Genomic DNA, 20664 nt, shown 5'->3' with positions numbered 1-20664 from the left:
GGGTGTTTTCGCATTTCGCCCCCATCGAAATGCGGCCGCCGTGGCCGGGATTCGATCCCGCGACCTCGTGCTTAGCAGCCCAACACCATAGCCACTAAGCAACCACGGCGGGTCTTGAAGATGGAAGGGTATTTGGAATTTGTCCGCCATTCAACAACAGAAAAAAAAAAAAAAATAGCATGCATGCGGTAACCTTTACAAAATACCATATATTCAGAATTTTTGTTACAGGCCGTTGGACGAAAACACTCCAGGTCCTTTCGCGGCTTTTACAGCTTGTGAGCTGTGTCGATTAAGCTCAATCTCTAAACGCTGAGAGATCTTCAGAACAAAATGCACTGGTGGATTCAGTCCTCCAGATAGTGGCCAGTCAATATTTCTGCACTTTATAGAAATGGAAGAGGCTGTAAAGAAACAGGAAAAAGAAATAGTCACTCAAACGGCTTGAAGAGCATTCAACATTTAGCCTAACCCCTTCCCGCCCAAATCAAGCCGGAAATTAGAGCATTATTGGTAGCATGGTGGAACCGGCCCTCTCAGTAACAAAACCAATTAAAAATAAATGACAAATAATGGCAGGGTAATTTTTAGCAACCACACTAATAAACAATCATGCTGATAAACAAGAACGCGGCATGTATAAATCAGCGTTCGCTGGCCAGTGGAGAGATACCCAAATATAGTTTAGGCGTTTGATGCGTATGATGTATATCTACAAACACACGACAAAGTCCCCAGACAGTGAGAGCCACATAGCAATCACACTGTCAGGAATCTTGGGCGTACTTCTTGGAGCTCAGAAAAGCAACCTGATTCTCACACGCAATTGCGGACGATGTAGAGTCTCTATCATACTTAACCCTAACACGCCTTATTTTAAGCCCCGATCGCCTGTAGACGTTGCTGAAGGTTTCAGGTGGCGGTGGTTAGAAACTGAGCTTAATTCATCTTCCTTCCGAGATGTTAATAAATGCACGCCTCAACCTTGAATGTTTGCCACACTTTCAATGTTTGCACTTGCTAGAATTAAACTGATAGATATGTATTTCGCTTATCGAGTTATGGCTAAAGGCGACTGCAACTTTTCGTAGCAGAGTGCATGTCATTGTTATAAGAAAATTTAAAGACCTGATTTTTGAGCGCTTCCGTTCCAGTAAACATTTAACGTCAACATTTCAAACATTTAACACGTGCAGACAAAAGTTCCTGCACTACAGAAAGAGCAAAAATACTCAAATGCTTAGCGGTATCAGCTTGAGGCTTGGAGCATAAACGACATACACTGGACTGCATAATGAACATCTAACTTTTAGACTGCATGCAAAGACCACAAAGTAGTTGTATTGGTTCTCGTTTTTTTGCAGATTACAGTTGCAGAAGAAGTTTTCCGAAAGATTTCTTCCGCGGAACTGCTCCCATATGTTTCCAGGCAACGACACGCAGATCAAAAACCTTTCTCAGTAGTGTGGTATAGCCTTTCTGGTGCTCCTGGCGTATCAAAACTATGGAGGATGATTGTGCTACTTTACCACACACCATCCTGGAGCCGAAAGTGTTGAGCTTTGAGAACGACGAGCCCCATTGCATAACTAGCTCACAGTCACGAAGTGTTGCGAACGCCATGATCACAAAACTGGGATGGTATTAGAGACCATGTCTTCCCTAGCGAGTTAATCTCCCTTTTCAGTATCGGGTATGTGTATTTCCCGCCTCTTTAGTGGGCCGATCTAGGAGATAGTGCAGTCTAAAAGTATGAGCGAATCCCGAAGGTTGCGCCGTCTGGAAGTGTGGGCCGGTCCCAAATGTAGCGCAGACCAAAAATGTAGGCCGTTCCCGTGCGTATGTGCAGTCTTTTAAAATGTGGGCCGATCCGTAAGATAGTGCAGTGAAACAGTTTAAGCAGTCCGACGCTTACGTCCTTCACGCGAGGGGTGACGCGATAAAATGCCGTGTGCAGTGACTCCGCCCCCAATGTAGCTCTCAACTCGCTCAGTAAGATATTGTCTTTGATCGACTTCAACTAGAGGTTGAAATTCCAAATTTGTTTTTAAATTCTGATAGCTTCGTTTACCTTGACATGCGCCTTCCAATAGCCTCCGTTTGGCAGGGTGCCCCCTTCGAAGTGGTACGGCCTTTTCTTGCTTAGGAGTTCCTATGGCCTCTACAGAAGAATGAAATAGGGAGATTGAAGTAAACTTGACAAAACATGAAGCAGACCTAAATACAAAGCAATGACTGAACAAATTGCTACCACGAAAGCTTCTTGAAATCTTCGTACTTATACAGAGCATCGGAGAATCAAAGCATCACAGACACTTACTTTCATAAAGTGCAAGGACACGTCATTCTAACTATGTTAATCACCTCAAGCGGCTAAGGGAAACGAAGGACAGCGGATCATCATACAGCCTATAATGAGGGTGTGCTGTATGAAGCTCCGCTGTTGTTGTTATCTATGAAAATTAGCCTTCATGGTTCAGGTATTGCTTACGGACAATGAACTAAAATATAACTGGATACAAAAAGTTGTAAAAGTTGTAAAAATATTGGTTCAAAACGTGTTCAGTGGCTACAGCGCAACGTTATGTAGAAAATTGCTTCATCTACCTTCTGTCTATAAAATGAAGCCTAGGCTTTTTCGTTTCATGCGAGTGAACCCGCCATATATAGATGATGAGATCACATGTGAAACAGCTCAACGCTTTAAGTGCTGTTGGTGCCAATGGTAAATGTAAGTTTTAAGCTAATAAATTAATTACATTATTATTAAGCTGTGCAAACGTCATCATATGAGCAAACAGGAATAACAAGTTTTGGTAGCTGTGCTGCAGCAGTGTAAACATCACAGCGGGTGAGGAGCACATGAGCAGGCAATCCAAAGTAGTCTATGTTTACGTAAGCGTTCAGCGGGCCTGGCTCGTCTCGACCTAGAAAGCGAACTCATCCTAGTTTTTCTCTTGCTTCTAGTCTTCTAGATCATATGTCCTCGCATGACGTGCTGTTGGAAGTCCCGCGTTACCTGAACCATGCTACATAAATAAAAACAGAGAAAGTTCAACATGCCAGGAAATGCAGCCTCTCCCTCTTTACCTACGGGTTGTTGGCGTTGCTGCACCTGACGTGTCGTGTCACCTCACTTCAGGGCTTGAAAGTTATTCTGGACGTGTTCGATTGTCGCAAAGCTCTGTCATACATTTTGGAAGTTTGTGCACGAAGGCTATAGAGAGTTAAATTTGCCTTGATGCTTCGTGACAGCGTGCGACGCGGTAACGAAAGTATGTAGTATGCGGTTGTCAGACTGATGCAGAAATGCTGCAGCTGATCGGCAAAACGCTCTAAAACTGGTGATGTATTCAATAAACTTTAGATCTCTTTCCACTCGCTGTAAGCTTACGGTGACATATTTCGTCTACGGCAGTGGTGCACCGACGGGGGGGGGGGGGGGGGGGGGGAGTCGGTTGTTTGTAAACCCCCCCCCCCCCCCCCCCCCCCTGAGGCCCAGTTGGACCCCCCACTCGTCCAGCACCACCAGTCCAACGTGTACCTTCAGCGCTCTGTTCACATTGTTATTACAATTCAGGAGGTGGCTAGAGGTCGACTTTTCCTGATTAACAAAAACGCTCTATCACTGTCTTGTATTTATTCATGCACTCTTAAATTATGTTGAGTAAAACGCTGTAGAAATAACATCGTCATCAACCTTGGTGTCCTTATTATAATTATTAGGCATTTTATTTGCTGTTGGATTCCTCCGGCTAAAGCAAGGAAATTGCATATTATGCAAAGTGCTTGATTCCCCCCCCCCCCCCCCCCCCCCCCCCCCCCCCCTGGCAGAAATCCTGGGTGCGCTACTGGTCTATGGCTTATGTTCACTCGCTGTCGTCAAGAAAATGTGAGGTCTCTGAGAAACGTCGTCTTATCGCGGGGATCCTAATTTAATTACATATATGCATTCTGTGTGCATATATTTTTGTTTCCTAGTTATACCTGCGTGAGGGGAACTCAGGACAAGTGTGAAACCTTTGTAGTCAAATTAACGTCACAACAAGCAGTTCAAAGTATGAGGACTTACCCTAAAATCCGTGTCAGCTTCCTCCACTTCTGAGTGGGTCGGCAAAGGCCAAAGATAAGCTCATCCATGTTGGAAGTAGCCAGCTAATTTCTGGCTTTCCTGAAATGGCAGAGAGCAACTTAAAGAAATTAACATATTAGGACGTACAGGCCGTTTCAATTAGATGATGTCGGGGCCGCTTTCTTTCACCAGTAAAACTAAACATTCACGATAGTATGACCAAACACATGAACCGCATAAATCTGCATAGTGCGAAATACTCGCACGGAAGCGGTCACTTTACACGTGCGCACAATTTAGTGACAGTTCATAGGTAAATGAGGAAACATCCCAGCTATCAGTCAAGAATTTTTATGATATTTGCAACAAGGGAGCGAAGCAAATGCTTTAAATGCTGACTTCTTAAGGATGACAATTATATCTCTTAAACTGCTGCGACTTAGCAAGTGTGCAGTTACTCTGAACTGCTTTCTCTGACAATCACATTCAAAGACACGCAACTGACCTCTCACCTGCAATGGAGCTCTCCTCAGTGAAGGATAAGCTTGCCTGGTGTGTGACATTGAGAAGTATAGCGGCATCGTCGATGCCCTTGGGATTTCTAGCAACGAAGAGTATTTCTCCGCCGTCGTCGGGGTGAACCGACCTAATCTGTAGAGACGTGGTTCTACAAAAGGGTGTATCCGCACTCTGAAAAAAATAAAATAAAAGTAAAACAAAAACGAAAGTTGCAGAATGCGTGCAAGGGCAAAAATTAACAATATCATGGCTAAACCACAAGGTAAGAGAACGACAATTTTCTCGCCCGTAGACTATTTTTCTAACAATGTTAAAGAGCCTTCAATGAGAAAGAGAGCTGAAATTACCGTGATGGCATTTTTCCTCATTTTTATTTAAAAAACAGATATAGACCGGTCGCATTGCGCAAAGTTTGGCTGATCAGCTCATTTAATAATTATCTCCTCGTCTAGAGTGCTAGGCTCATGAGCCTAGAATTTCCTCTGCAGTGCATCATCCAGTGACGTTGCTTTTGTGTGCAACTGCTCAGTTTCAAGGAGCTCGTCGGGGGTGTTCCGTGATACACGCTTTGTCTCAGGCGATTTTTTTTCTATTTTTTTATTCGCTTGGGTTGCTACGTGGCATAAGCTCAGTATGAAATTGAATATAAGCGTGCAGGCCCGCTTCATACAGATACTGTGACAGTGACTTATAGAATGTGTTGTGCATAATCGCTCGTTTAAAGTCTTCAGCTCCATCCCTGTTCAATTTCAGACTTCCAAGGATACTTTCACGAATTGTCTTAGTCCCAGGGTACGTCCAAGGTAGATGCGATTAACCGCGATTAACCTGCAACTTTACAGTTAAGAGGCTATGCTTTATTCTGCTGAGCGTAACGAAGGCTGCTCCAGAAAAATGTTGAACGTAGCGCACGTGTCTTTTATCATACGAATGATGCCATACCTGGCCGGTGGTTATCTGTGGCCGAATTTTGCATTATGTGTTACAGGTAGCGCTCCGCTTACCCCACCGCGCCTTACCCGTACACGGGGCCAACCGGTATTTCCAGCGCCTGCGCCTCTGGTCGCAGCCGCTTGTATGGTAATAAGGTGGTACCATATTACCATGCCGTTTTTAACACTGCCTTAAGTGCACTATGTTCGATATCGGCCTACGAAAACGGGTTAGAATAGTCGCAAGCAAATATGGGTTAGTTCCCAAAGAAAGATCAACCCTTAAAAAGACAAAAGGCCACATTTTTATTACCGAACAGCCGGGTGAACAAAACTTGTCTAAATCAGTCCTCTGGAGCTGCACGCGGTGAATGTCCTCTCTTCTACCTGGGTCAATATGAATGTGCTTCACGAAGTTAAACAACCACGCTGGATGCCTTCTATACCTCAAGCAATCACATTCCATCCATCGGTTCGGGCAAGAGAAACGACTTCCTGTTTATGGGGTTCTAACCGTTTTACGCCGTATCTGGAGTTTCCAGATTAAATTGAACCAACTGTAGTTCTTCAACCTTCAACCAATGCATGGAACACAAGCGTGTTTGCATTCCGCCTCCATTGAAACACTGCGACCACGTGCTCAGCAGCGTAAGAAAAGAAAGCTCTGTGAGGTGCACAGAAAGCGCATTCTGCGCAAAAATCTTTCAGTATATTTCAGAAGCGCTTATTATTATGAAACCCTTTTCGCTAAAGCACACTACTGAGTCCATAGTTAACTTTAGTATCGAGGGATACAGAAAGAAAAATTATTTGGAACAAGCGAACCGGGGTTAATCTGAGGCATTAACTCACCTCTGCTCCCTTTCACTGCAGTTGCCTCCTGATTAATCTAACAGCCACTGATTAAGCATTCTTCGCATATTTCGTACCACAACTTCCTTTCCATGTGGAAATTAGGTTCCTCGGAACGTCGAGAAGTATTTTGCTGGATCAAAAGCACTTTTTCTAAGACGTGTCCGATAGTTAATTCTACTCAATACGGTAATAATAATAATTAAAACATACTAAAGATATGAATTCATCTTCGTTTTTTAGCGCTTTGTGCGGAATTTTGTACGTATTGCATCAGGAGCTCAGCGTAAGTTGTGAATCTCGCTAACACCACAGTTCTACTGCGACAGAAACCTCATGAGCCCGTGTAAATCGCGAACGCTATGTAGAACGGAAACAGACGGCCACTGCAGCGTTCAGAAAGAGCTTTGTTCAAACGTTGTTCAGGCCTTCGGTATATTCACAAAGGCGCACATTTGCACTTTCGCTTTAATGCTACGAAGATACTGCCCCCACTTCCTCACAGAATGACTCACACTGTAGTTGTTGGCGACGTAATGGGCGTGGGACGCGTCTCCCGGGTTCAGAAGCACGCGCCTCACAATCCAGTAAGCTCGTGTCGGAGGTGGATTGGCACATACCAGCACAGAGATCCTGACAGGCCTGCCCACGATTGCCGTCAGGGTTTTATTTAACGCTCTGACGTCGGGTCGGCCTGCATGAAAAGTGACAGATATAATTGGCGGCGCAGTGAAACACGCTGATAATTGACAACGTGGCTTGAAGTGACTACAGCTTTGCCGATTCCAATAATGTGCCCGAAACACGCGCAGCTTGCTTAAATCCTCGTTTAAATGAGGAAATGTCACACTCGTTCGAATGAGGAAATGTCTTTAACGATGAAAATTCCGACGAAATGTATAGTTCATAAATTTGGTTCGCTGAAAACAATTGCTTTATGTGATCACAATTTATTCTATTGTATTTCGAACATTTCGGGGTGTCCTGAGAACACACATACCTGTGGAATCCAAAATGATAACGCTCATTTACGTGACCGCTTCCTTAAACGTTTTACCAGTCGGTATTCCATGATCAAATTTCTTAGAGCGGAAACAATGAACGAGACGGAGGGGAAACCACATACACAAGCGCCAACGTTTGCCTAAAGCATTATTGACAGTTATTTTTATGACAAGTATATTTTCGTTTTCTAGCTTCAGCTAACCTGAATGAGAATGTGGACCACATTCAGGAGCACTGTCACGCGTGCGCGCATTGTCCTCTGTAGCTTTCACTTCATTGCCACAAGCAGTTGTTAGCCGAAAATGCAGTTGAGCATAGCAAAATGCTAGACAGTATCATTTCGTATTATGTACGCATTAGGCCTATCACCTACTTGCATGCGAATGAAGAACTAACCTGATATGGTAAGCAGGATGTTCCTGGTGCGGGCCCGTTCCTCCTTCCATCCAAGGTGATTTGTGGCCGTGCACTGGTAGCTACCGGCGTCCGAGTACAGTACAGGGTCCAGCAGGAGGGAGCTCTCAGAGGTCATGCTTTCTAGACGGCCAGAACGCACACGCGTCCAGCAATAGGAAGGGGGCGGCTTTCCGTCCGCCTTGCAGTCCAGTTTCACTGGTTCACCGAAGTCAGCCGACACCTGCGAAGGTGGCTGCTCCACAATCTCAGGCCCGTCTGCGTCAACATTCCCAGAAGTAACGTTAGAACAAGGTGTACAAACTGATCGGCACCGCTCCGACACGCCGCCTCACACATTTACGTAGAAGGGGACATCGACGTGTTGCAAGATGTAAATTCGCGCTCTCTATCAGCCTTTCTCGTTACACTCTCCAACCCACACCAGTTTCTTGAGAAATCCATCGTGCTCACTGAATTTGTAGATAACACTCGTTTTTCTCTTTTCCATCCTCGGTTTCATAGCTTCTTTCACGAATCGGTCTGGCGTATGCAAGAAAGGATTTTTCCAACTTGGCGACTGGGAAACTGCCTTCGGTTTGTTTTTGTCTGTCTCGAGAACCATATTGCTTAGCGCAAGGGCTGCGACCTTAGCACTCGTATTGCACCTATATACAGATAGTGCTGCTTGCTGAAACTGTATCTTCCAGGTTAAAGTCGCGTGTTTCAAGAGCGAATGTGGTGGCTATTACTTTATATACATCGCCTTTCTTTGTTTGTCGTAGGCATGACAGGACGATGATAATTAAGGCATTGCTTAATTTGCGCCACAAATGTAGCTGAAATGCACAGAATTTCCTACAATATTGTAAGAAACTCTATGCTGCAAAGCACGTACCATGGCTGCCACTTCTTGGCTGCCACTTCATCCAGGAAAAAGAAGAAAAAATAACAGTTGCATAATGCCTGCCTAATGAGAGAAAAAAAGTTTGTTTCTTCTAGCCACGCGCTGACGTCAAAAATTAGGCACACGCTACGAGTCAATGCTTTTTAGGGCCCCATTTTCGGTCTTCATTTTTGTTTACTAGTGGCAGGACGCGCGCTCGCAACGTCTGGGACAGAGTCAAAGCAAAGTAGTTTGAAGTAAAGAGGAAAAGGGGAACGCGTGTCAAGAGTACGCAACATGTGCTGTCGTTGTCTTCTAAGCGACAATGCAACATCTGGTTCACGACCCACAAAACACGCGCCCTCTAGAATATAAAGGCAAAGAAGGGCGTCACCTTCATTCTGGATTCACTTTTTGAATTGCTAAAATGGCTGCTTCCAAGAAGGAGCGGTGGAGGCGGGCTTTTCTTTCTCTCTGTTACAGATGAGCTGTTAACTTCTCCCCTGCTTCTCAAAAAAGCTTTTTTTGAAGCGAAGTGGTCACTGTAATAACAATATCGCTGCTTAGCGAGCTACGTTAGCGGGAGAAAGAGGACCAAACCGGAGTGACAGCAGTTGACTGGCTAATTAAAATTTCGTCACAGCGTGCCACTTGTTTTCTTTCCTAGGAAACTTCGTCGATTAAAAAAAAGCAGCTCGTCGGGAAGAAGGCCGACATCTTCGTAAATTCCTTTGTTAGTCGAGAGAGTGTTTTTAGCGCTTTCCTTAATTTTCAAGCATCTCGGAAGTTTAGACAGCGTGAACAGCAGGTGTTAGCGTTTCCGGACTAAGCAGCACACATTGTTTGTGTCTAGAGGTGGCAGCCTTGGGGAAGCGAGAGGCACAAACCTAATGAACAAGCTACGAAAATGCCTGATAAAGCGCAAAAATCCACAAAAAAAAGCTCAAATGCGGGAAAAGAGCGCTCCTGAAATTGTTTTACACCAAGAGGTTTGGAAGTCTTGTACTGTACCCGGCATGGCATTCTACATTTTTCTCGCCAGAAATATTTCATCTGTACTCCTTTCTTGAACGCCGGCAGCACTTTACTATGGTGTTGTCAAGAGTGTCAGAGATAACGAGCAATCTAAACTTTTGTATGTGATCAACAAGATTACTGATTATGAAAAGCCAGCAGATCCCACTCCCTGTGGGAATCGTTGTTATGCGAAGCAGTGTGCGGGCAGCCTATCAAGTTAACCAAACGACCATGAGAGCACCAAGAAGTAAGCGGCTTTTTCATGACCTACATGACACGCATGTCATGATATTCACGTCATGAGTCCTTAGGAGTCCCTTTAGCAATGCTCAGGAGACCTTGAGGTGAAAACCTAAGCCGTGCTCATGACTATGACTTCAACCATTGACCTTTAGCCTTTTTCTTCACATCCGAACCCATTTCAGTGGTTCTTGAGTGTTAATCTCTTTTTGTTCAGTCATTGTCATTTTTTGCTGAGTCATGCTCATGACTATGACTTCTACCATTATCTTTTAGTGTTTCCTTCACTTAATACCCACGTCAGCACCCATTTGAGTGGCTTCTGAGTGTTAATTTTTTTTGCTCAGTCATTGTCATTTTTGCTGAGTTATGCTCATGACTATGACTTCTAGCATCATCCTTTAGTGTTTCTTTCATTAGTACCTGTGTCAGAACCCATTGGAGTGGTTTTTTGCTGGGTCATTGTAATTTTAGGCGGTGGTTTTATAACCTACATGACACGCATGTCATCACATTCATGTCATGACCTATTATTTATGTTCATCATGCACGATTGCCATACTATGCCAATTTTGGTATCTACCATGTTAACGAAACGACCATGAGAGCACCAAGACGTAGGCAGTTGTTTCATGACCTACATGACACACATGACATGATATTCATCATTTGTGTTCTCCATACACTCTTGTCAAAGTATGGAAATTTTGGTAAATACCAAGTTAACGATACGACCATGAGAGCACCAAGACGTAGGCGGCTAGATAGATAGATACTGTCAAAGTGGCAAATTTTCGCCAAGAAATCCTTCGCATTAAAAAAAATTGTGTCCGTTATGTCAATCTTATATGTGCTCAAGAAAGTAACTGCTCATCCGAACAGGATAATATTCACATACTTGGTCGAAAAATTGGTGTAATTATTGTAAACGTTAAGTCTCACCACACAAGGAACGTTCAAGTTAGCCATGACAGGTTACGCTCTACGGAGTACGAACTCAACAGTGCATTAAGGCGCTGCCAAACTGAAGCATTCTAACGGATGGCTTGGCGGGCTAGTTGGTAAAGCATCTTAAAGGAGTAAAAGCGCACGCAGATGGGGACAGAGTGAAGAACTGCGCATTCTTTCGGTGCAGGACTACTGAGCTCGGACAAAGTAATACATATATAGATTCGAGTTTAGTATACCAATCTTAGAAAACATCGACGTTAAACATTACTTGTGCTCTAGTTACTGCAGCAGCTGACATTGGTTCAAAGGCATTTCTCTGGGCCCTGCTGCATGAGACGGAGACTGATTCGTGTCAGACAGAAAAAACATAATTCGCAAAGTGAGCGAATTCGACTCGACGCAAACGTCGGACATTACATCAATTAGTTTGTAGGCCAATATTTTCTGCTCAATCAACTCTCTCGCAGTCAACTCTCTCAAGCCATGAGCAGAGCACGCGGATATGTCCCTCATCATCTTCATCATCATCGCCTTTTTATGCCCATTGAAGGACGAAGGCCTCTCCCAGAGATCTTCAGTCACTCCTGCCTGTTTGACGTGTTAATCTTCATTTAACTAAGACACATGGGGTTTTCCTTGATAACAAGAAATCCGAAGTGTGTTTCTGCTATTTGTTCCTCAAACTGCTCCCCGAACAATGTCTTGCAAACGGTCATATCTGCCTCACGCCTAAGTGCAGAGCTAGGGGGCTTTGAATACAAGCACGCACATTGCGCTCAGTGCACTCACATCGCACGTTGAGGTAGTATCCGAAGGAGGCGAATGTCCCGAGACGATGGACGGCAGCGCAGCGATACCAGCCGGCATGATGGCGCTCGATGGCGGAGAAATTGAGGTATCCGTCGGGGCTCTGAGGTACCGGAGGTTGCCCGTCGTCCTTGAGCCATCGCGGCGCGCTTTGCGGGTTGGCGTCCACCGCGCAGTGCAGGGACACCGGCATCTTTTCCAGGATCGGGGAACCGAAACCCGGCTCACGGGAGATCGAGAAAGACGGCACGTCTTCGGAAAAGAGAGAAAGAACGTCCTGCTCGCTCAGCTGTGGGGACGTGTCATCATCGGAGACCCCGATACGCGTACATGGACATAACACCACGATACGTGCATGTGGATCTAACATCACGATAGGTGGCTTAGCTTAGCCCACGTGACTCCCGTTGCCCCACTCACAAGTTTTGAAGCCTAATGCTATTGCGTGATCGAGAGCCGGGCCTCTATGGAGGGCTTGATTCTGTGATCGTCTCCCTTATAATTCTTTTCCGTAGTCACACGCATTTGGACATTTTTAACGCTGAACAGTTATTCCCTCATTTGATTGGGGTTAGGGTGTCTTTTTGTGCTAATGAGGTGAATTTGACGCTCAAGTGTATTGCAGTAATCGGACTGAGTTGTACTAAGCTGGACAGCAGAACCCCAGAAAGTAACTTTAATTAGCCATTACCAAAGTCACCAGCAAGCAGAGACAAACGATGTATTTTTAGCGTTGGTGCGATGTTATGAACTATGGCCTCAGGGGGGGTCTCGTCAGTTCTCAAACGAGTAGAAATAAAAGAGGGGATGTATATGGGGCCCTCGCTTGCCTGCACAAGAAACACGTACAAATTTGGCGTTTCGAATTAACCACGGAAAGTGGAGACTTTGGATCGTGTCTGTCATTTTGTATTTCCGTCCTTGGCCCATTCATGCATTAAGTTGCCACCCTGTATCAGCTCACTAAAACATACATTTTGTCAAAATTGATTTCTTGTGCCTGAATCTAAGTGGTACTACAAATCGTATGTGTGACAGCGGTGACATCAGTTACACTGGATATTTTTAGGGAAGATGTAGGCTGGAGGACCATACTTAAGCGCGACGTTAAAAAAAAGAGAGTTCAAATGCATGCACACTGTCTGTGCTTTGAGGCTTTGGTGCACGAACCGAAGACATTCTACACAATACAACGTCTGGAGAAAGGCACAGTTTGAGAATAACCTCTGAAGAGTGCTAATGATTGCCCATTGCTATCTATGACAGAAATTATCCAGAGACACAATCAGGAAGCATTAGTTTAAGTTAAGACTACTATATATATTGAAGGATTTTCTTTTTATTCTTTGATAATAAATAAACTGTAGCAAAAGTGCAAGCATCATACCACCTACAGTAATCTCGCTAGCGCCAAGAAAGGGAATAAACACGGTCTTATAGTCCATGTAGCCCAACTAGTGGCTATCCTTGATACATTTTAATCAATAAGCTGCACTAGTTTTGCGGCTGCGTTCGGCTGACAGCTGTTTATATTCTCTCCGCGTTTAAGAAAACCGACAAGGCAAGACGATAGCAGTGGCTACTCACAGAGGACATCAAGCAAGGCGGCAACGGCCGTGGACGTGGGCCACGACACGTGGTACACGTGGCAGGAAAGCTGCAGGCCGTGCAGGTCCCGCGTTGCGTTGAGGCTGAGCACACTGCGCGTGGTGTACGAGTCCTCCTGGGGAGAGAACTCCACGAACAACTGACTGGCTCCGGTCATGTTTGTCTCTCCCAGCATCCAGTGCATGTTTCGGACGGCGGGCACGGCACGACGCGCGACGCATCCCACTTCCACCTCCTCGCGCTCCTGGACGGTGACGCGGGAGCCTTCTTGCAGCCGCTCGCCACTCAGTGTCAGGAACGGCTCTTCTGGAGCACCTGCGCCGAGTGATTACCTGATTGAGTTATTTGGTTCCCTATAGCGATTTTATTTGTAAAGGAATATTTGCATGGCATGACTAGCTGACGGAATGATTTGGTTGCTGATATATAGCCTCGTTTAATGGAATAGCTTCTCGGCTTCCTTTTGAATGCAGATTCATAAACGTATGCCTAACGCGTCGACAGAAAAATTAGCAGCGGAGAGAATTTGTGCACCTTCTACAAACATTATTTATGTGCCTTTCCTTTTCTTTCAGCGTAAATAAGGAATGAAATGCAGTATTGAAGTCACTGGGTCTCTGCTACACTCGACGCCCTTGTGAGGCGTTTACTGTTCCGCCAGTGGCAAAGACAAGCAGACCGGCACGAAATATTACACATTTCATCCAGAGTAATTGGTCAACGAAATTTTCTGAATATGGTATGACTTTTTTTTAACTGTGTCAAAGAACGCGAGAGACAGAGAGAGAGACTTTATTTGAAAGGCAGAGAGGTCGGCCTGAGTGAGCATGCTCTGGCCTGCTACTCTGCTCCGGGTAAGAAGGAACCGGGACAAAAAAGAGTGATGGAAAGTCATGATGAGGACAGGAAGAAGGGGTGCATATACACTCTAGCACAGTGGTTTGCTTAATGCCTTGTGTCTAGTCCGGTAGTCTTCAAGTAGTTCAGGGCAGCTCTTGTTGCTATTGATGCTAATGTACAGTCACACATGGCGGACAAAATAGTACTTTCGGACAATGTTTGTCTTCCACTGCCTGCTAGCGTCGAAGCCAGTATATTCCGCTGTGATGCGTAGAGAGGGTAGTCGCAAAACAGATGCTGGATAGTCTTCAACACTTGGCAGCGTTCACAGTTCGGGCTGTTCATACGGCCAATTAGATGTGCATAGCGCCGAGTGAAGGCGACGCCCAGGCGAATCCGGTGTAGCACGCTTGCTTGGAATCGCTTGAATTAAATTCAAAGGACGCATTCCTTTATTTGCTCATTTGTTGGTTCTCCACTACATCCAGCCTATTTAACACCTTGCTCGTAAACCTGGCCAATATCGCGAAGTAGTAAACGTACTGCAAACGAGACATCGAACATAAGTGTCTTTAATGGATAATGAAATCGATAATCCTACAGCGCAGTGTCAGGGCTGTAGGACAAACTTATAAAAATATATTCCGCCGTTCTGCTAACTGGATCATCAAGGGGATTGTGGAACAAGCCGATTCAATAGCGGCACAATTTTCTGGCTGCCGAACCTCGCAAAATGCACTGAAGTGAACGGAAGCCAATATTACTTCTGTATGGTGTGACGGTAACTCCAACATAGCCACGGCGCATGTTTCAAAGCGTCTGCTGTGGAAGACACCAGATGGTGTCTTGTCGAAACTGGAAGGCTCCGTCCCTCACACTTTGGAGGGCCCTATGCTCATAGCATTTACGTTGTATATTCCTACAGCCGTCTTCCGCTTATCGTTCGACCCAATGGAAAGAGCGATACATCGCTGCAGTGTCATACTGGATCCTTGCTTGTGTTCTCCAATTCAGAATACAGCCGAGGGTGCGAGTAAAGAATGAAGTCGGCTAAAAGGAAGAAAACAACAACAACAACAGATATTTAGAATGGCTGAAAACTGAGCAAGTTGGTAGCGATTCATGTTACTGGAATGCAGGCCTGCAAACACAGACACGAGTAGGAACGAAAAGGACAGCGACATTTGGTTTGTTCTTGTCGTTCCTACTGCGTTTCAGGCCTCTCACGAGGACAAAATGAAAAGCCCGCTTTAGGCTGTGACTGGCACTGATTCTGTGTAAGTAGTAGCTCAGCGCAAGTATACCTCTGTTATGGTTGCTGTAACGGGCGTCATATTTAAATTAGAATAGGTTAATGCTTCCGGCATCCAGCGCTGTGTGCGCCTGGCTTTGCATCAAGTAATCCCAATAATTTGGCCGATCTTCCCACGCGCTAGAGAACGCATCATATAGTTGTGACAGCTGCCGCCCCAAAAATATTACATCGTAGAACTCGCACTGCATACTCCAGGCGCATCGCAGAGATCGACATCCGCAATGCTGGCAGCTTGACGCAGCAGCGAAGTGGCGGTCTTGGCTCTGACAAAAAGACAGCTGTCACTGTTGCTCTCGCAAAACAACATGGAATGCGCTTCTAGATTTCTCCTTTCAAATGAGTGCCTGGAACATCAAGGGTTTCTTGCGAAGAGCAATGAAAGGCTTCTTCCAAATGAGATGAGCGGTAAACTTTTTTTTTTTACGTTTTTTGTTTTACGAACAATAACAACTTTCGCAGCTCGATGTCTCTGCACATGCACCAGTCATGAAAAAGTACATGGAAAGAGATAACAAAGGACAGCACCGTCAGCCACGCTGGAATCTGAGCCGCACTGCGCACTTGCGCCATTCAATTACCGACAGAGTAAACACACTCTCGTCTTTCTTCCGTCCAAGGTCTGCCAAATATACTCCTTATTATCTTTATCCAATTAAGTCGATGTGCCATCCCGTCTCCATTGCCTGAATGTCTAGGAGATGACGTAAAAGGCTCCCCGTGACTTTAGTTGTGCACTGGAGCCGTCACCAATGAGTACAGGAAATACGAAGTACAAACAAGCACGCGAGAGAGCGGTGACACCGAGAAGTCGAAGTGCCCACTCTCAGTTCCAATGCGCGCGTCCCGGGGGATGTGGAAACTTCCTGGCCTTCATCATTTATCGGACGGTGAATATCCGATGTTATCTTCTTGCGTAATGACTCGACTTGTGAGCCTTCTGCATTTCCTCTTTCCTTACAGGGTGGAGACTTACGGAGTATCGAGAGTGCCTTGGCGAATTAGGAATGCTTGTTCACTTGTTCGAAGGGTTTACTTCGCACCTTAATCGCCATCCAGAGTAGAGCAAAGTTTCCCGGATTCCCTGAATTCCACGCCTGAATTCACTTGCACCAAAAAAAAAATTGTTTTTCAGGAAGTTTGGTAAAGTTTGCTGGCTATTTCGCTGATGCCTTCGCTGATATTATCTGATAAAATAACATCACCACAGCATCTTAGGAAACTTGAAGAACGCTCTCGCAGACACGTCCAATTAATTTACACTTGAGTCTCTGTCTAACGTTGTGGGACGGCGTTAGGCATAGCAACACAACCGCAAGCACTATTTACGTAGAGATGCACATTCCAAGAAAAGTTTGCACAATTTGGAGCCTATCTCGGACCGAAAAAATAATCGCTGTCTATCTACGAGCGTTTCATTTAATTTACTTTGCATGCTCGGTACTTTCAAGTCACGAATGGCATGCACATATCAGCTTGACAGTATTTTTTTTTCGTTGCAACTAAGGCTTGCTGTGGGCATAAAGTAGGGCGTGTATTACACGTATGCCGCGAGCCCAGTGTTGTGTATGAAATCAATCAGTTGTCTTTACAGAAAAGTTGCGAACGCAGTGTGTGAAAAATTTAAACTACATTCTGGGGTTTTCAAGTCCCAGAAGCACGATCTGTTTTTATGAGGCAAGCCATAGTGGGGGGCTCCGGATTAATTTTGTCCACGAGTTCTTTAACGTGCACTCAATGCACTGCACACGAGAGTTTTTGCATTTCGCTCCCATCGGAATGCGGTCACCGGTACCGGGATCAAACCCACGACATCGAGCTCAGGAGCGCGACGCCATAGGCGCTGGGCTGAGCGCTGGTTGTTAAAAAAATGTAACTTCACCCAAGATATAAAGTGAGAACAAAGTAAGACCCAAAGCATGTAGAATTTTTAAAGTGCGTAGGTAGAGACGGCTTTCACTGGAGCTGTTTGTTCTCGATAATATCGGAGAATTAGGTGACAGTCTGTCTAATGCCTAAATGGCTTAACGAGTTATGAATAAAGCGCAAAACGCTCCTGCAAATGCTTCGATACAGAGCAGTTTCGACAGCCGCCACAAGCCGTCACATGCTTCAATGGATACGCTCGCATCAGGTGTCTAGAGTATCGATTATCCGGTATCAGAGTATTCAGTATCCATTCTACGCGTAGGCAACTGTATGCTCTTCGTCTGGTCGGTGCACAATCGCTCAGTTGCTACGTGTTTCTTACCGGTGACCACCAGCTTGAGCACCTTCGTGACCCTCCTGACGGAGTCGTCGTCGGCAAACTCTCGGCACTCCCACAGGCCATCATCGGCTCGCGTCACCTGCGTGATGGTGAGCGCAGCAGTGCCGTCTCGCGAGATGTTCCACTGGCGACGGCTGCCGGCAGCTCCCGAACCCAGATCGAGAACCACTGGGTGGCCATTACGCATCCACTGTACGCTTCCACCTGGAGTCTCGAGGAAGCACGGGATGCTAAGGCTCTCGCCAGGGTTCACCACCTGCAGCAACCGTGAGGTGAAAAGAGTGCAAGTAGAGCATCAATGTATTTCCGTATCCATGCGCGATCATATTTACTATTTCGCTAGTGCATAGTGCAGATGCCATGATTAGAAGTACAAAGGAGATGGTATTGATCACAGAGGAACTGCGAGTTGACAACGTCATAAAAGAAATTTAGAGCCAAAAGACATCTAGTTTCCCGTACGGGAGCCGAAAAGTGTTTGTTCTTACTTTTAAAGTCGTGGTGTTTATGCAGTCAGCAGTCGGCTGCATTGGTTTTACAAAACTGTGCCATTTCCTTACTGCTATCAGAGTGATAGGGGAGGACAAGCATGAGTTGGTCACATTGAATGTCTAACTTCATCGATGATTGCTCAAAGCTATGGGTGTGAGTAAATTAAACTTTTTAATGTTTTTGTGTGGTCCAAAATTAAGTAAGTTACGCAAGCACATGATTTATCAATGTTACAGCAAGTAACTTCTTGTTTAGAAACACTGCGTACAAGTATAGCGCACTGCGTCAATATCGTATTCTCTCTGGGCAATCTTCATATTCCCCTTTTCTCGTCCACCAGCTTAGAGTAGCCAACAGTCTTCTTCTCTCCCGTGTAACCCCTTCTTTCCTTCTTCTCACCGTGTAGTACCCTTTCGCCATGCCCTAGTGCAGGGTACACACCTGCACTCAGCCTGGTTAACTTCTCTGCCTTTCCTTTATCACTTCCTTCTCTATCTCTTACAGAAAAGTGAAATGTGCTCATTTTTATTCTTTCGTCACGTTTATTATTTATAATACAAGCTGAGGCATAAACTATTTAAAACAGGTTTACGCACATTCAATTTCGATCATTAACCCCTAGAAGAATGTGCTTGCTGTGTGACCGCACACTATCGCATAACTGAGCAATGAAAAGCATGCATTAGACGCTCTTTCATATGACTAATACTATGTCTTGAATGGAATTCAAAACGGGGTCTGAATGTAAGACTCCCAACAATCAGACAACGTGTCACGTTGACGCTGGGAATGTGTGCCTGGCAGTCTTTACAAGCTTTAGTACATACAAAACCCGGCTGCAGACACGACTACTGTGCGATTGCACACTGAGAAGCACAGCTCTTCTCAGCAGGCGTACATGGAATATGCTAATTTTCGATCAAGTTTAAAGTCTTTAGTCACTTTGGTTATACGGCAATAAAACTGCGGAGGAACTATTACTGCGCCTGTAACCTTTAATTGCAAAACTATTCATGAGGAATATCAGGGTTCACCTTCTTATGCGATAATCCCCGCGCAACTGTAAGCTGCAGATTTCCTGAATAATACAACGTGTTCTTCCATTTCATAACAAGTTATCTTAGTGACATTAACGGTTTATATATTCCGGACTCCAAGGGCATGAGAAGGATTTTTCGTGAAGAGAATACGGCAGGGTGCGAACGTATCTTGTCGCACATTTTGTGGGCGAACATCCCAAAACTGGTGCTAAAATCAGGACTAACAGCAAACTGACGTGTTTTGAGCACTCAGCTGCTTTAATAGTCTTAACCTGTTGTCTTTCGTTAATTTGTAAGCCAACTAATCGAACGTTCTGATTGCATAACACATGAGAAATCTCCTACAGCTTTCACAACTAAAACAGGAATATGCAGAGTTGTCAATATTTGTCACAGCATACTTCAAATATAGAGCAGCTGAAAAAAAACCTCCGTTTGTATTTCGTCAGAAATCTACCAAAATCTTAAATATATTCAATTTTTATGGCATATTTTTTTCTCTTTGTTCTTCGTTTCATTCTTTTCTTTTCTATTATGCTATGAAATCTTGAAATATTTGTAGACACACGCCAGACATTGTCAAGCACACGCGCTGTTCCCATTCGTTACAATATGATTTTCATCCATTTTAAATTACAAATGTCTGATTGCACAGTTTATGTTTATTCGCTTCCTTCTTGAGGCCTAAATGCACGTACCTTTTCTGGCGGCTCCACGTTGTTTGCAGCCGATCCTCCTGAACCGGGTGCGGCTGCTATCGCTACCGAGAGGACGGTGCAGATTACAGCGGTCAGCAGGGCTTGTGTAGCTCCTAGTGCTGATGCTGAGAGCCAGAACCAAAACAATCACGTTACTAAAAAACTGGAGGCCTAACACAGGGTGATATAATGCCTCGGTAAGACTCGCATCACAACCAGAAATCAGACGAAGAAATTAAGCTTATGCCCTACGGGTAGGTGCTTTCAAGTTTCAAAGAAATGCTCAACCATGCATGAGGCTTAATTTTGCTGCCCTGGCAATGGTTAACAGAATAGCCAGAGTATGCACGCTGTGGGGCACGGCTGGCCGAAAACATGGTGCTTCGAAAGGTCTCCGCCGTGTCTCTGCCACGCTTTCTGCCTTCGCCTCTGCCGCTTATATCAGTGTTCCCTCTATTGTGGTGTCTCCGGCAAATTCGCGTGTGCCTCTCAGTTCCTGGGATTGCTAAGAAATCAGACCTGTCACCCTTAGCCCTGAAGCAGTTGTCCCTGCTTTGCCTACACGAGTCTTATCTTGACCGAATACATATTTACACGGACGGTTCCACTAATTCCAACAGTTCAACCGGAGCAGTGGTGGTTCCATCGGACGCTGTCTCTTTGCAATTTAAGTACTTTCACAACACCACGTCGACAGCAGCAGAACTGGCGGCTCTTCAACGTGCAATCCA

The 20664-nt window shown here is 45.1% G+C and overlaps 1 protein-coding gene across 1 annotated transcript in view; it reads right to left on the bottom strand.

Annotated features, from left to right (window-relative positions):
• Positions 1 to 234: 234 nt before the first annotated feature.
• Positions 235 to 20664, bottom strand: part of LOC119456093 (hemicentin-2) — an 80949-nt gene continuing 60519 nt past the window's right edge. The window contains exons 3-12 of the mRNA XM_037717693.2: positions 19934 to 20058; positions 17686 to 17959; positions 13262 to 13597; positions 11657 to 11926; positions 7777 to 8052; positions 6891 to 7069; positions 4585 to 4762; positions 4073 to 4171; positions 2072 to 2161; positions 235 to 404 (exon numbers count right to left, since the gene is read on the bottom strand). Of these exons, the coding sequence (XP_037573621.1) occupies positions 4086 to 4171; positions 4585 to 4762; positions 6891 to 7069; positions 7777 to 8052; positions 11657 to 11926; positions 13262 to 13597; positions 17686 to 17959; positions 19934 to 20058 (1724 nt within the window). The 3' untranslated portion in view covers positions 235 to 404; positions 2072 to 2161; positions 4073 to 4085. The remainder of the gene's footprint in view (positions 405 to 2071; positions 2162 to 4072; positions 4172 to 4584; positions 4763 to 6890; positions 7070 to 7776; positions 8053 to 11656; positions 11927 to 13261; positions 13598 to 17685; positions 17960 to 19933; positions 20059 to 20664) is intronic.

Source organism: Dermacentor silvarum, chromosome 6 (assembly GCF_013339745.2).
Source record: "Dermacentor silvarum isolate Dsil-2018 chromosome 6, BIME_Dsil_1.4, whole genome shotgun sequence".
Lineage (NCBI taxonomy): Eukaryota > Metazoa > Arthropoda > Arachnida > Ixodida > Ixodidae > Dermacentor > Dermacentor silvarum.
Note: the sequence above shows the minus strand (reverse complement) of the source record. Positions and strands in the feature narration are given on the sequence as shown.